A 13,948-nucleotide genomic window follows, 5' to 3' on the forward strand; every position below is an offset into this window, starting at 1 on the left:
AACATTCAACGTGTTCCATGTTTGGAACAAAATTCTCCATTTTTCGAATGTAAAATTATATACCTTGGCTCAGGAGAGTTTGGGAAAACACTGCAAATGCAGACACGTCTACGCGCACTGGTGAGTGAGTTTCCTTGTAATCCTTTAACTGTGTGACATTAACGCCAAATGACTTGCTCTGACGCAGTAACCCCGAGGGGTAGAAGAGGTGGGTGGGGGCGCACTGCTTAATGCATCATATGACCCCACCACCACACCCCGACCCAACATCCCGAAGACGCTCATGTCATCGCAACGAAGTTAACGCCACAAAAAGTCGAGCTGTGTGAGAGAACTTTTTAACGTGATGTTCTCAGCCTACGAAGTTAAGTCCGTGAATTCCACAGTTTGAGCACACGTCGTTCAATTCACGCGGAAAACATGCCACTTAATCCAAAGTACGCATCACTCATCAACACACACGCACACACACGAGCGTGTCGAATGAGCAAACCCTCTCGTACTTCATCACCCCCCTGTCACGCAAGTCGCTCTTACCTTGCTCACTTTCCCGCTGAACATGCTTTCAATGGTCGAACTTTCAAAGGGGGCCCCTCATACCGAGGCGAGCTTCCACGAACACGACTACTCTTTTGACTGTTGTTGCTATGAGATCACTTGTTTGCTCTGCCCCAGTCCACCCTCAAAGTGTGCGGTGGTAGGGGGTAGTGGTGGGGGTGGTGGGCTACAGTACAGGGTGGGGCCACACGCAACTCTTTGCTTTTGGGGGCGTGACATGACCCCACCACGCCCTCCCATTGGTCGTTTTGGGAAGGGGAGCGCGAGGACGGTCTTTCCTGATTGGCTTAAATGACGCATCGCACACAAGGCGCAGGTACAGTATTGAATACAGTAAAGTGTACACATAGAATACACTTTACGTTACGTGTATACGCGCGCGCGCAAACACACACACACACACACACACACACACACACACACACACACACACACACACACACATACAGTTTCAAGTTTTTATCACCAATTTAGGCTAATGCCAGTCCTCATTCAAATGTTGAATAAATACCACAACCATGTATATACTATTTAATTTATTTTATTCGCTTCCTTCTTCCCAGCATCTTCATCCACTTTTGCACCAAAAATTCACAGAATGGGATTCGCCTGGAGCCATATGGGAACATTTTGCTCTATAATTTTGGGGCACTCCGGGTAATTGTTTTATTTGACTGTTTAATTGTTATTTTTCTACTTACATCCCTAAAATCTATAGGTACAGAGGCCACTGTACTCCAATGTGTCCTGTTGTGTTTTAGTCTTGTCTCTAGATCACGTGTCAAAGTGAATGCGCGGGGATCAAACCTGACCCGTCACATCATTTTATTCTGCCCGCAAAAGCAAATAAAGCACGCCAAGTGCCATGACACTTGCATGTCCTGTAATATTTGTTGTATTTTAAGCCTTATTTATTTGTGTCGTTAAATAATTAGTTAGTTTTTTTTGATTCAATGTAAATTATAGGTGTCAAAGGCAAGGCTGAGGGGCCAAATCTGGCTTGCCACATCATTTTATTCGACCCGCAAATGATGCTTGCGAAAGTCCGAACCAAAATTTCAAAGTTTCCCATTTAAACTACAATAATGGTCATTATTCTTGACTTTAGATTTGAAAACTAGTGATTCATTAATTTGTTGTGTGTTCTGTATGTAATATGTGGAGGAGATGAAGCATTCTAATGGCTTTTCCAAATTCATAAAAGCCCTCGAGAGGAAATCGTAACTACAATGTGGCCCGCAGCAAAAAAAAAAAAAACTTTGACAACCCTGTTCTAGATCATTACCTTTGAAATTTAAGTCGTATTTGAAGTAAATGAGATACAGAGCAAACCACCTATTCACTTCAATGAAAAAAAAAATCTGTCAACAAGTAATCAGGAAGTAGTGCTGAAAAACCTGTAACACACGGCAGGCAACACAAGGTCTACAGTGTGCTAGCAGTGTCATCTAGCGGTAGAAATTAGATAACAGCGCGTCAAGATGACAGCTTTATTTTCACTGATCTGTCCGTGTTATGTTGTGTTCTAATTTATAAACTCATACAGATAAAGATGTCTGTTACCTGTAATTGTTTCTCTTTCAACCACAAGAGAACATGACAGTCGTTCTGGACATAAAGTCCATTGTACGTGCTAATGCAATACAATCTCTCTTGTCATATGTCTGGAATACAGTATCTGTGTTTTGATTTTTTTCTTTTATTCAATTACTTATTGAGAGTGTATATTTGATGGAAGGTGGAGTTTTCTCAGAGAGGTGAGTTTGAAATAAAATATTATACTAAAATAAATATCATGAGTGGGTGCCACTTACAAAAGTAATGAGGACAAGAGAGACAGGAAACCAATGTTTGGAGTTGGAACGAGGCCACGGGTCGGTCACCGAAGTGGGGGATGGGTCCAGCGTCGAAAAGGATTTGGGAGTAGTGGATGAGAAAGTGTGAGGTAGAATGAGTTTCGATGTGAAGTTCATCAAATTGTCATCATTTAAGTCGTGTTTGTATGCTGTCCAAAAAGAGGCAACATGGGCCAAGGGTGGACAGGGCTAAATGACAAAAAGGACAGAGCGGGGAAATCGAGGGGGTGGGGGTAACAGGAAATGAGAGGAGGAGGCATAAAAAGCGGTGCTGGATTGTGTAGAAAAAAAGCACTAAGGCAGAGTGTTGATAAAGTGCAGCTGTTTCAGAACAAGAAAGCATGAGGGACCACTCGCTCACGTGTTTCTTTTTTTCTCAGACACTCCAATGAAACAAAACATATTCAGCATGCACGGGGGTGGGCGCTCACAACCCACATTTTCTGGAAAACATGCTTACATAATTCAAAGTGAGACAAAGTGATAATGCAAAATGAATTGCACTGGAGCCTATCACCAAGATGTTACTCGTCAAAGCATGAATAAAAAGCTAACGGCTAAATAAAGGTTGTGAAACATTGTTTTTAGCTTGTTTGAAGACTCCAAAGAGAGATGGTGTAACTTTTTTTCTTTTGCCCTCAATCTGTAACAAAGAAAAGCCTTCTAAATTTAAACCCAGATTTTTGGTCCAGATAATTGTTTTGAGACCACAGGAATCTTGCCTACCGTATACCGCAACCACATTCACAGTTGAAACCACCTTTTTTTGTTGTTCTTGGTGTGTGTTTTTTCACGGCTTGAGAGAGAGAATGTCTTTAGTTGTGTTGTAGTCTGAAGTGACGCTATATTTACCAATAGATTTCCCCCCTTAGCGTCTCGGGTGTGTTTATAGTGAATGCCTGCGGCTCCAGGCCGCAGTCTCGGTTCAGTCTAAATGTTGTTGTTCACATGAAAATTATAGAGGGCGATGGATAAATGTGACATAAAACATCACAATGTCAAGTCAAATTAGTTTTTTTAATAAAGGAAAGCAAAAGTGGTAAAAACCTACTTTTCAGCGGTGGCTAACTCTTTTGGAAGATGAGTTGAGGATGCTAGCTAGCTAGTAATTTGCTAGATTGACTTAATGTTTTTTTGGTGTTGCTGTGAAATAAATGTTTCGAAAGTCATACATGACCTCCGTTTTCGTAGACTACGGACATGTTGTCAACTTGTCAGGCTTATAAACTGTCGCGACTTCATTTTTGTGTGGGTAAGAACCTTGTTTAGTGTGTCTGGGTATTCAGAAGACCACTTTGGGAACCGAAGCCATTTTCTTGTTATATAGCCACTGGCACACCCGAAATTTTGGTGGCTGATAGGAGTCGAGAGATAAAAGAGGATTAAAACAGGTCAAGATTTTGTAGCATGCGGTGATGCGATTTTGGGGAATTTAATCAAAGTGGAGGGAGACAGATTGAGAGCTCTACCAGTAAGTGTAGTGGAGGTCATAGAATTTCATTTCTGTGCATTGAACCCTCTAACCCATTGCGGAAATGAATTCATTTAAATGTATTATTCTGTATTTTTAAAATCACCCACCAGGGCCACAGCCCACAATCAAGGTGGAACGCGTTCTCTAAATGCCCACTTCAAAGTGATCTGTGATTACCATGGCCAACTTTACATCATCCGCAAGTGGAGATGTTTTGGCAATTCCTTATAAACACACTTTGAGAGTGTCAATCTCATGCAAGGACTCCAGCCTTGTAGACAGTGTGCCTCGCAAATGGGTTGTGTTCGAACCCACAATGGAACAGACGCCCGTTTCTAATTGTATGTGTCTGCAAAAAAATAATGATAATAATAATTGTGGAGGGAAAAAAATACTCCTTGATGCATCCATTCAAATTTTGTAACACTCCATTAATAGCTTCTGTACTACATACGTCTCATTCCATAGAAATACTGAGCAAAACATGTTTTGGAAGGAACAAAGTTGGATGTCACCAAATGTAAAAAGAGGTGTCAGCTTTTGCTGCACTTGTTAGAAACATTTTATGGTATCCCACAAGGTTTGTATCATTTAGTGGAACTCTCGGTGTTAAACAGAATCATATGGATTCAAACAAGAAGCAATTACATCCTGAGGCTCACTGTTCATGGCATTTCTACTTTGATTCTGCTCCTCGGTGACGAGTATATGTGCTTTTATTAACTCATTCGCTCCCGGACGATATGAAAAAATGTGTCCACTCCAGTGGCAGGGTTGTTGTCATTTTCCTTCAAATTGCAGGATCTACATGCGTGTAAATTGGCGGGGTGGTTCTGAAACCCTACAGATCATACATGACTTCAAAAAATGCAGAAAATATTAAAGCCACGTTTTTGGTCTTAACAAGAAAATACGATTGGTAAACATGAGAAATCCATCCAAAAGTATCTGATTTGTGGATACTACACCTCAACGTCTTGACCAAATATTTCTAGGAACAAGCCGGGGTATGTGAGCTGCTGTTCACACACTATAATAAAAAAAATTGAGACAAACAAGAGCATTAAAAAAACTCCATAAGCAGAAGAAACATCATCTCTTAGTGTGATCGAGTTGTTTCCCACAGACATTGACTCTAGCAGGGGTCATTCGCCGCCAGTTGACGCGGTCCAGAGGGCGCCGCGTTCCCACAGAGCTCACCATGTGATTTTGGCCCCACGGGGGCATGCGGTGCAACCAAGCATGTGTATTCAAATATGGAGCACAGATGGCAAAAAAAAAGGAAAACGCACAGAGGGGACAAAGATGGCCGCAAAAACAATACTGACTGTCTTAAAGGACCACCGACGCCTCCGGACAAGTTGTGTCCATAATTTGTAAAATCACTTCAAATGACTTCTACCGAGCGTAATTTACAAAGATTCCACGGCACATAGCTATATTTTACGTTTTAAGACTCGCGCTGAATATTCAGGAAGTCTTGGTTTCGAGTTGATGACGATCCCCTACGTGACGGCACATTTGGAACGCCCCGGACCGAGAAAGTGACACACCATGCATTTTGCAGTACTTTGTTTGGCCTGAAAACTTCGTGTTGATGGCGAAATTAGAAGGAAAACACATAAATAACGCGATGGTGAATCGTTGTGTGTTGCACCAAGACTACTATTTGACATTCGCTGACACAAATTCCCAGAAGACAAATCAGCCCATTTTCAACGGAGCTTGGGCGCCATTTTGTGCATTTTTTGGGACGCTACATTGCTGTCATTGACGCCTCTAATTGATATGGGAGGACTCCTTTAATCGATTGCAAACATTTATGCTTCCCTCTTCAGAACTATTTGAATCATATTAATAACTGGATGAGTAACAAGAAAGCATCTTCTCCGAATCTGAACTCCGTGAGCCCATTGTTTTGTTTCTTGAGCAAGGCAGGACGACTTGGCGAGATGTCACGAAATGGGGGCGGGACTTTCTGAAAATCCCCAGTTTCAAGCTTATTTGTGGCAGATTTTGAACACTTTAAGTCATTTTTATTGGTGTTTTGCATTTGACTAAAAGGATCAGCCTGCGTGTTTTGGGTATTTTAGATGCTATAAAACGTTTTTCTGATGCCAGTTAGGAAACAAAAAAATGGTGTCGGTTGTCCTTTAAATGTAACAGAAAACAGGTACATATATACATCACAAACTGTTTTAAATGCTATTTTCCTACTTTGCCACCGAAACTAGTAAGCACCGACTTGACATTCTCCATCTGCCGGCCAGACTCCCTCCCTCCCTCATTGTGCATTATAACGGGGTGCCATTGAATTACAGTGCTGACGGTATCACGCCCCGCAAGGCTGCTTTAAGTGTCGCCACAAATGCACACTGGAATGGCGATGTCGTCATTCCAGTGCACATTTGTTATAATAGGTTGTAAAATCTGATCTTTTGAAGCACTCTGTCTGAAAGTTGGCGAGGCTAAAAACATATTTTGGTTCAATGCCATCACAGGTGGTTGTGATTTAAAATACAATGAAGAGCAGTGAAGTGTTTTTTTTTTTCAATCATTCCATCACATGGTTTTGTAAACACGGTTGACGGATTAGAACAAGCGTATCAAACTCATTTTTTGCCAGGGGCCACATTGTAGTTATGCTTTCCTCTTGGGGGCCGTTATGAATTCGGAAAACAATTTGAAAGTTTAATCCCGACCATATATTACATATAGGGCGTGCAACAAATTAATGAATAACTAGTTTTCAAAGTAATAAATGACTGTCTTTGTGGTTGACATGGGACAAATTGAAATTTTGGTTCAGACTTTAGCAAGCATCATGGAATTTCACAAGTTTGATTTGCTTTCGCGGGCCAAACAAAATGATGTGGCGAGCCTGATTTGGCCCTCGAGCCTTGACTTTGACAACTGTGGCGTGGAACAAGTTGGTTGTTTTTCTGCTGTTGTTGTAAAAAGTAAACATAGGCTTCAATTGCATGATTTCCTTTCATCCTCCTTAACTTTGCTGCTGTGAAATGTAAATTTTTCCACTGTGAGACTAATAAAAGTAAATATAATCCAAATCCAATCCAATTACACTACAGTTTTGTCAAAGATAAATTTGTCACATGCCATTTGGGCTTCTATGATTAGAATATGCACATTTTTCGGTTAACTCAAAAATGAAATGTAAATTCCATGAACTCATTCACTGCCATTCCCAAATTTATTCGGAAATTGAAAATATGACATGGAGCGCCATTCCCGAATTTTTTCATTTTTTGTTTTTTCTTGGGGGGGGGGGGTTGCATTTCAAGCTTCGGTCAGACCTCTAGCAATGTTTTTTGTTTTTCCCTCCGACAAGGGGGCAGCATTTGCCTTTTATACAGCTGCCCGATTTCAAGCTCACATAACTCCAGGCCCATATAACTTTTTTTTAACTCTTTTTTTTATGATGAAAGAAGAGTCTAACGTTTCTTACGCTGCATTGAATGTTGATGTAGTCGTAAAACTCAATATTGTGTGGGTCCTGGAATTTGAGTACAAAAGACAACACCCCTGGCACTGGAGTGGACACATTTTTGCACATCATCTGGCAGTGAATAAGTTAAAAATATATATTTAAAGGACAACCGACGTCACTTTTTTGTTTTTTTAACTGACACCAGAAAAAAGGTTTTATAGCACCTAAAATACCCAAAATGATATTTTTATTCAAATGCAAAACACCAATAAAAATGACTTAAAGTATCCAAAATCTGCAAAAAATTGAGCTGCGAATTGGGCATTTTCAGAAAGTCCCGCCCCCAGTACGTGACGTCACGCCAAGACGTCTTGCATTGCTAGTGAATCAAAACAATGGCTTCAGATTCGGAGAATATGCTTTCTTGTTACACATCCAGTTATGAATATGATTCAAATAGTTCTGAAGAGGAAAGCATACATGTTTGCAATCAATTAAAGAATTTATTTGTGCCATTTTGAGGCAACATTGGCGGAAAATCTCTCACCCAAAAAAGAGGCACAAAATGGAGACATCCTGTGGCCACCTCTGTTTACACAGGCTAATAAATTCCTTATATGGCACTTGGACGCCCTCTTCTGGCGTCTTTTGGGTGCAACACGAGGTCCCCAGACCAAACAAGTACAGCAAAATACATTGACGTGATGGAAGGACCGCTATAATGCGTCTTTTTTACGGTAAAGGGCGGTCCTTTAGTGACGTCACGTACGGACTCGTCACCAACGCAAAAACAAGAATTCCTGAATATTCAGCGCGAGTCTTAAAATGTAAAATATATCTATATGCAGTGGAATCTTTGTAAAATACGCTCAGTAGAAGACATTTGAAGCCATTTTACAAATTATGGACACAACTTGTCCTTTAAACCTTGAATAAAATTTACTAGCAATAACTATCAATCTCTAATATTTGGCAAACAATGAAAATAATTTAGTCTTTCAACTTCATCACATAGGCCCCACGTGCTCATATCATCATGGAGTAAACGTTAAAGACAATCATCAACATCATTGTTTTTGTTTTTGTCAATAATAATTTAGTTTTCAATTTCACAACAGTTTTTATTATATCATAAGGCCCATCATCCCCGCCGTGTGTCGCGTGTGATGCGCCGGCATTCCCACACTGACCTTCATCGGTCTCATCGTGCCACTGTCGCTCCTCTCCAGGCTGCGACTCCTCACAGACGGGCTCCTGACCACCGGCACCGCTTGCACCACGTCCCCCCCGCACCAGTCCGAGCTCAGGACGCAACCCATGTGGTTGGATGGATCCAGACGTCGGGGATCTCTCCACCTGCTATCCACCGCAAATTCTCGAGATCGAACTCCTTCCTGCTCAGCTGTTTTTGTCAGCCAGAAAAAGAGGAGATGGAGGCCCTTCCCCTTTTCCTGATTCTGGTACAGCCTGGCTCAACTTGCTCCAAGGGACAGAGGAGAGGATATACTCACCTCCCTCGCCCTTCCCCCTTCCTTTCAAAGTACACTTTTAAAAACAACTCTTACTCAACTCCATGCTGGCACGTGGGGTCCCATTATTCGCCTTTTCCCACGCACGCATTCCTACTTGCCTTATTCCTTCAACTCTCTAAAATCCATCGAGACTTTCGTCACTCTTTCCCACCCTTTCCATCCCGGGAACACACCTCTCTTTCCCTCTCCCTGCCTTGCCTCTGCCGTTGAGCTAGCTTACCTCACTCTTATATACGCGCACACAATTACCTCTCTGTTCTTACCCTCCCCCTCCCGTCCGTCGCCCTCATCTCATCTCCTTTGGGCTTCCTGCCCCAAGATGCAGGCGGCCTCCCCTCGGTCAACTCGTTCCCAACGCACATTGTTGGTATTGTCTGGAAAACAAGGGAGAAAAAACGCAGCGGTGACGGCGGCTGATAGGATGCTCGTCACGCCTCTGACTCAACCTCAGACTCAACTTCAGACTCTCTGCGCTCAAGTATGTCAACAACACGTGATCCGTTCAGCCAAGACGACCTAAAAAAAGGACCCTGGCGAGTACAGCACAGAGCGCTGAAAATGCCGTGCGTGTTTCTTGTTTATTTTGAAACGAATCTGGTCTGTGTTGTGATGGCTGTGCATGAGCTCCCAAGGCCCAAACAAGGGAGAACGGACCCCCTTAAAAGGCAAATTCTCCGAGCACCTCCACGAATCCCCCTCCCTACACTCCACATCTTTGTTATTACAGGCCTTTCGTCTCAAGAGAGCCTTCCAGGAGACCTTCCCCGATAGCGAATCCATCCCCGTGAGACTAGTAGACCCCCAAAAGCATCGTATTTTACAAGCTCCTCATTTTTTTCCCAAAAGTTCTGCTCGCAGAGGTGACCTCAGAATTCAGTGTTTACAACTCCAGCCCTTCCCCACCTCACTCCTGATTTTACACACTGTGAAATTAACTCCTTCTAATCAACTGTTGAGATTCTACCCTGCGATTTTCCACCTATAAGATCTGTCGTGTTTGTGTGTGGGGGGGGTAGTGGTTTCTACAGTACAAACTTGGCAGGAATGGTTCACACTCAGTACGGCGTCTGGGTGAAAAAAGATTTAATGGCTTATTTCTGGAAGATGGCGAAATGAGGAAAAGGTGCAACAACAGAGTGAGGAATAGGTCAGAGGGGATAAATCCAAATATGGAAATAGAGTGTGAAAGGGGGAGTGCATGGTAAACAGAAACAAATCCAATTTTATTCACCCAATGAGAGAAATTTCACTGCCACAGCTGCAAATGTATTTTGGTTGGTTAAGCATTTGTTGGGCTGAAAACACAACAAAACAGTATTTTTACTCTATGCAGTCATAGAAATAAATGTTTGAAATGTAGTATGTTTTCATGTATAGTTTCGCACAAATTTCAGACATACAATACTTCCAATGGGAATGACTTACTTCCAATGGGAATATTACAAATTGGAAACCTAAATTTAGAGGAAGTTTTTCCCATTGAATTTTTAGTCATAAAGTTCACAAAAGTGCAATTTATCAGCTTTCCGCTAGCGTGGAACAATTTTCATTACCTTAGCGTTCACGGACAGACTGTATATGGGCACAAAAAGAGGTTGTCTGTTCATTTCTCACATTGTACCGTCATTCGTTGGTTTTTTGGGAGTACTGTATGTATTTGATAGTTTTATTTTCTTCACATTTTATTACATAGATGCTATGGGGTTTATTCATCCATCCATCTGTCAGTTTTGAACCGGTTGCCGGCCAATAGCAGGGCACACAGAGGGCAACAGCCATCCGCGCTCACACTCACTTGGGGACAATTTTGAGTGTTCAATCAGCCTACTACACGTTTTTAGTGGAAAGTGGGAGGAAACCGTAGTACCAGGAAAAACCCCACACAGGCATTGATGAGAACATGTAAACTCCACAAAGAAAGCCAGAATTGATAATCAGTTATCAAACTTCAAAAACTTTAAATGTTTGTCCTATGGCAAAAGAAATATGGTGAGTACAAAAGACGGAAAGCGAGTGACTAGGTCAGTCTGCTCAGTCATCATGGAAAGGACGGGAGGAAGTGGATCTTAAAAGTCAGGTCAAGACTCATCCAGTCCACAATGATGTGATGTTGCTGCAGAAAGAGGGAATCCCCCACTTTGAAACTCTCTGTGCAGCATAAATCAGACTGCCAAAATTTTAACTCATTCACTGCCATTCCCAAATTTATCTGGGAATTGAAAAGCATGATGTGGAGCGCCATGGCCATTTGTTTGAGTATTGGTTTTTCTTGTGGGTTGGTGCCGATAAAGTGCTGGTCAGACGTCTGGCAATGTTCTTTCCTCACACGAGAGGGAAGTGTTTGCCTTTTCTACAGTCCCCCCTATTTCCAGCTCAGATAACTCCAGACCCATATAACTTGGTAATTAACTATTTTGGATTGGATTGGATTGGATTTGCCTTTATTAGTCTCACAGTGGAGAAATTTACATTTCACAGCAGCAAAGTGATGAAAGGAATGAAAGTAGAAAAACAAAATACATGAGCTGCTGGAAAGGCAGCCACTCTCGGGGCGCCATCTTGAAGTCAAAAGAACAAAAAAAAAAACTAAAACGTCTGATGAAAGACGACAGTCCAAGGTTTCTTACGCCACATTTAATGTTTATCTAGTCCAAAAACTCTAGATTCTGTTGGTGCTGCAAAATGGGCAAAAATGACAAAAACCCTGGCACTGAAGAGGACACATCGTCTGGCAGTGAATGTTAATAACAACTAACAAAAGCTAGCAAGTCTACCAGATTGGTAGAGCTCAGACTTTAATATTAAAATATTTAAGCAGACAGGCGTGGACTAGAGTGTCAGCGATATTGCTTTCCCATGTCTCCAAGCTATTTATGTATGTTTGACTCTGATGCTTTTTAACTGCCCAAGCAACACCGAGTTTGCATGTGGATTCAACTGTGATAACAATATCATTCTGACGGCAGGCTGACCATGTTCTTGATATATTGGTTCATTATCAAGGACTTGACATTGTTAACTTTGCAAATCAACAAGGGGGATGGTTTGTTTTGTTGGTAAGCTAGAATACTGTAGTTAGTTACATACAGGTTCTTCTTATTGTTGGTTGTTCTGGTCCGCAAGCCTCCTCTTGAGCTCGGAATTCTCCTTTTGTAGCATTTTGTTCTGAAAGTGACAAAAGGCGGATCATGTTTTGGGCTTTTGGTATATTGTGTCATCATAATAGCCACACGGCTGCAGACCTTGTGTCGGAGTGCTTCCACAATCAGGTCGCGGCTGCCTCTAACACTCTCTTCTTTTTTCGCTGCTCGGAAAACGTCACCGATGGCCGAGACCAACACGTATGACTGAGAACAAATTTTGGAAATTGAGGTCCATCGATAGGCCGACGTATAGTCGTGTTGGATGTGCGCAATGCTTACCAAAGTGTCGCTCTTGAATAAGTAGCAGTGGTACATGTCTACCGCCGGGTGCTTAGCCACGAAACCAAAAACTTTGGGCGACGAGGGCAAGACAGCGCAGAAGGAAATTGTGGGGAGGGGGCAGGTGTACAGAAGAAACTGACGGGAAAACAAAGTCAATGTCAGGCGAGGATTTTTGAAGGTCTTGATGTGGGGGTGTTGCTCACCTTGGTTTTGTTTTCCAATATGTCAATACCACTTAGAGACACAAAGAGATGGACTTTGCTCTTCTTTGCAGCCTTTTCTGAAGAGTATGGGTCGGGTGTCTTGTGGATGACAGGCAATAGCTTTAATAGCCGTTCATCACAACTTTATGTCTACTTTCAGATGAGATCCAATGTAAGAAACATGTTTATAAAATGTCGCCTTTCTACTTTGGGGAATTAAAGTATGGCCCAGGGGGGTATAGAGTACAACCGCATGCATTGGTTCATTAGACGACACGAACACTTATTTAATTAAAGCAACTGTGTGAAACAATTTTTTGTCACAACCACATCGTATAGTTACGGTTTCCCTCGAGGGGTAATGACTGTGAACCCTAATAAATATTACTTTGCCTCTTATCACATACAGTAGTAGGTTTTTCTTTAATCTGACGACAGAAACAATCAAAGCAGCTCGTCTGTGTAAGCTCTCAGTCGTACAGGAGTGGTCCATCGAAGAGAAGGTTTCTTCAGCCGTCATCTTTGGACAGATGGCGGCTGAAGAAACCTTCTCATCAATCAAAGCAGCTGTGAACATACATTTTCGTGGCAACCACATGGTAGCTATGGTTTCCCCCAATGGCTGTGGACCGTAATTAATGTATGGTTTTGCTTCCTAACATCACATATGGTCCTATGAAACAAATTGGAAGACTAATTTTAAATCAGAAGCGAAAAAAATGCGTTCAAATAATTTTCAATCCATTCTACAAGCCTCGAGGTTGACACGTATTTTTCAAATTACAACAACTCACTTCCCCAAAGGGCCTTTAAAATCTCCTTAATTGGTAAACTGATTCAGAAAAAAATAATTGGTACAATGGAACTGTTGACAAAGCCAAGTCTCAGTCCCTATCCGCAAGCTCATTTGACAGCATCAATCAAAATGATCTCAGAATAGTTTGTTTCGACTCCAATATTGAATCTCATGTTCTTGTCCAGCTGTACTTTGTGAGACACCATAGAAAGGGTGCAGCTATCTTTTGTTACCTTGAGACTCTGAGCAGCGTCCTCCAGGATATTTAGTCCGTTATGGCGAACCACCTCCAGTCGGCCGAGAAACTAGTGGACACAACCACATAGGTTAACCAGGCCTGTTCTATCTCGAAATGTCATCGCACTGAGGTCTTTTGAGATTGTACTGTACATTATTCTCCAATTTGCTGAATTGTCACGCTCAAGAATCGGTCGAGAATAATTACCTTCACTGTAAAAGAGATCTCATTGTCATCCTCGGTGTCACTCATCCTTCCCGCGAGAAGATTCAGCCAAGTGGGCAACAGCTCTTATTTATATACACATACAACGTAAATATAAGGAATGGAAATAGAAATGTAACTTGGAGTTTTCCGTTTTGGCAAGAGACAAAGGACTTCCTATGGTGGATGGGACTAAAGTCTGCTGGCGTTAATG

The 13,948-nt window shown here is 42.0% G+C and overlaps 2 protein-coding genes across 4 annotated transcripts in view; both read right to left on the bottom strand.

Annotated features, from left to right (window-relative positions):
- Positions 1-8,976, bottom strand: part of tns2a (tensin 2a) — a 47,257-nt gene extending 38,281 nt beyond the window's left edge. The window contains 1 exon segment of the mRNA XM_089010962.1: positions 8,527-8,976. Coding sequence (XP_088867088.1) covers positions 8,527-8,655 — 129 coding nt within the window. The 5' untranslated portion in view covers positions 8,656-8,976.
- Positions 8,977-9,119: 143 nt separating this feature from the next.
- Positions 9,120-13,936, bottom strand: LOC148903916 (PTB domain-containing engulfment adapter protein 1). 3 transcript variants are annotated; one of them, XM_089011190.1, is made up of 7 exons: positions 13,738-13,936; positions 13,526-13,597; positions 12,497-12,595; positions 12,291-12,428; positions 12,111-12,215; positions 11,956-12,033; positions 9,120-9,242 (listed from the first exon to the last, which is right to left on the bottom strand). In XM_089011190.1, the coding sequence occupies exons 1-6, from the start codon at positions 13,780-13,782 to the stop codon at positions 11,965-11,967; spliced, it is 528 nt and encodes a 175-aa protein (XP_088867316.1). In that variant the 5' UTR covers positions 13,783-13,936; the 3' UTR covers positions 9,120-9,242; positions 11,956-11,964. The 3 variants fall into 3 exon arrangements, with proteins under 3 accessions (XP_088867316.1, XP_088867308.1, XP_088867299.1); XM_089011182.1 differs by lacking the exon at positions 9,120-9,242 and adding an exon at positions 9,935-10,163 and having other exon boundaries at positions 13,738-13,935; XM_089011173.1 differs by lacking the exon at positions 9,120-9,242 and adding an exon at positions 9,935-10,981 and having other exon boundaries at positions 13,738-13,935.
- Positions 13,937-13,948: the final 12 nt, after the last annotated feature.

The sequence above is a fragment of the Hippocampus bargibanti genome, linkage group LG01 (genome assembly GCF_051943395.1).
Source record: "Hippocampus bargibanti isolate YZ-2025 linkage group LG01, ASM5194339v1, whole genome shotgun sequence".
Lineage (NCBI taxonomy): Eukaryota > Metazoa > Chordata > Actinopteri > Syngnathiformes > Syngnathidae > Hippocampus > Hippocampus bargibanti.

What these genes read in the sequence shown, in the direction of transcription:
- LOC148903916 (XM_089011190.1), bottom strand. Translation starts at nt 13,782, where the DNA reads ATGAGTGACACCGAGGATGACAATGAGATCTCTTTTACAGTGAAG. An exon ending in ACGCTGCTCAGAGTCTCAAG is followed by an intron (nt 12,596 to 13,525) that starts GTAACAAAAGAT and finishes GTCATCCACAAG; the next exon opens with ACACCCGACCCATACTCTTC. An exon ending in TATTCAAGAGCGACACTTTG is followed by an intron (nt 12,216 to 12,290) that starts GTAAGCATTGCG and finishes ATTTGTTCTCAG; the next exon opens with TCATACGTGTTGGTCTCGGC.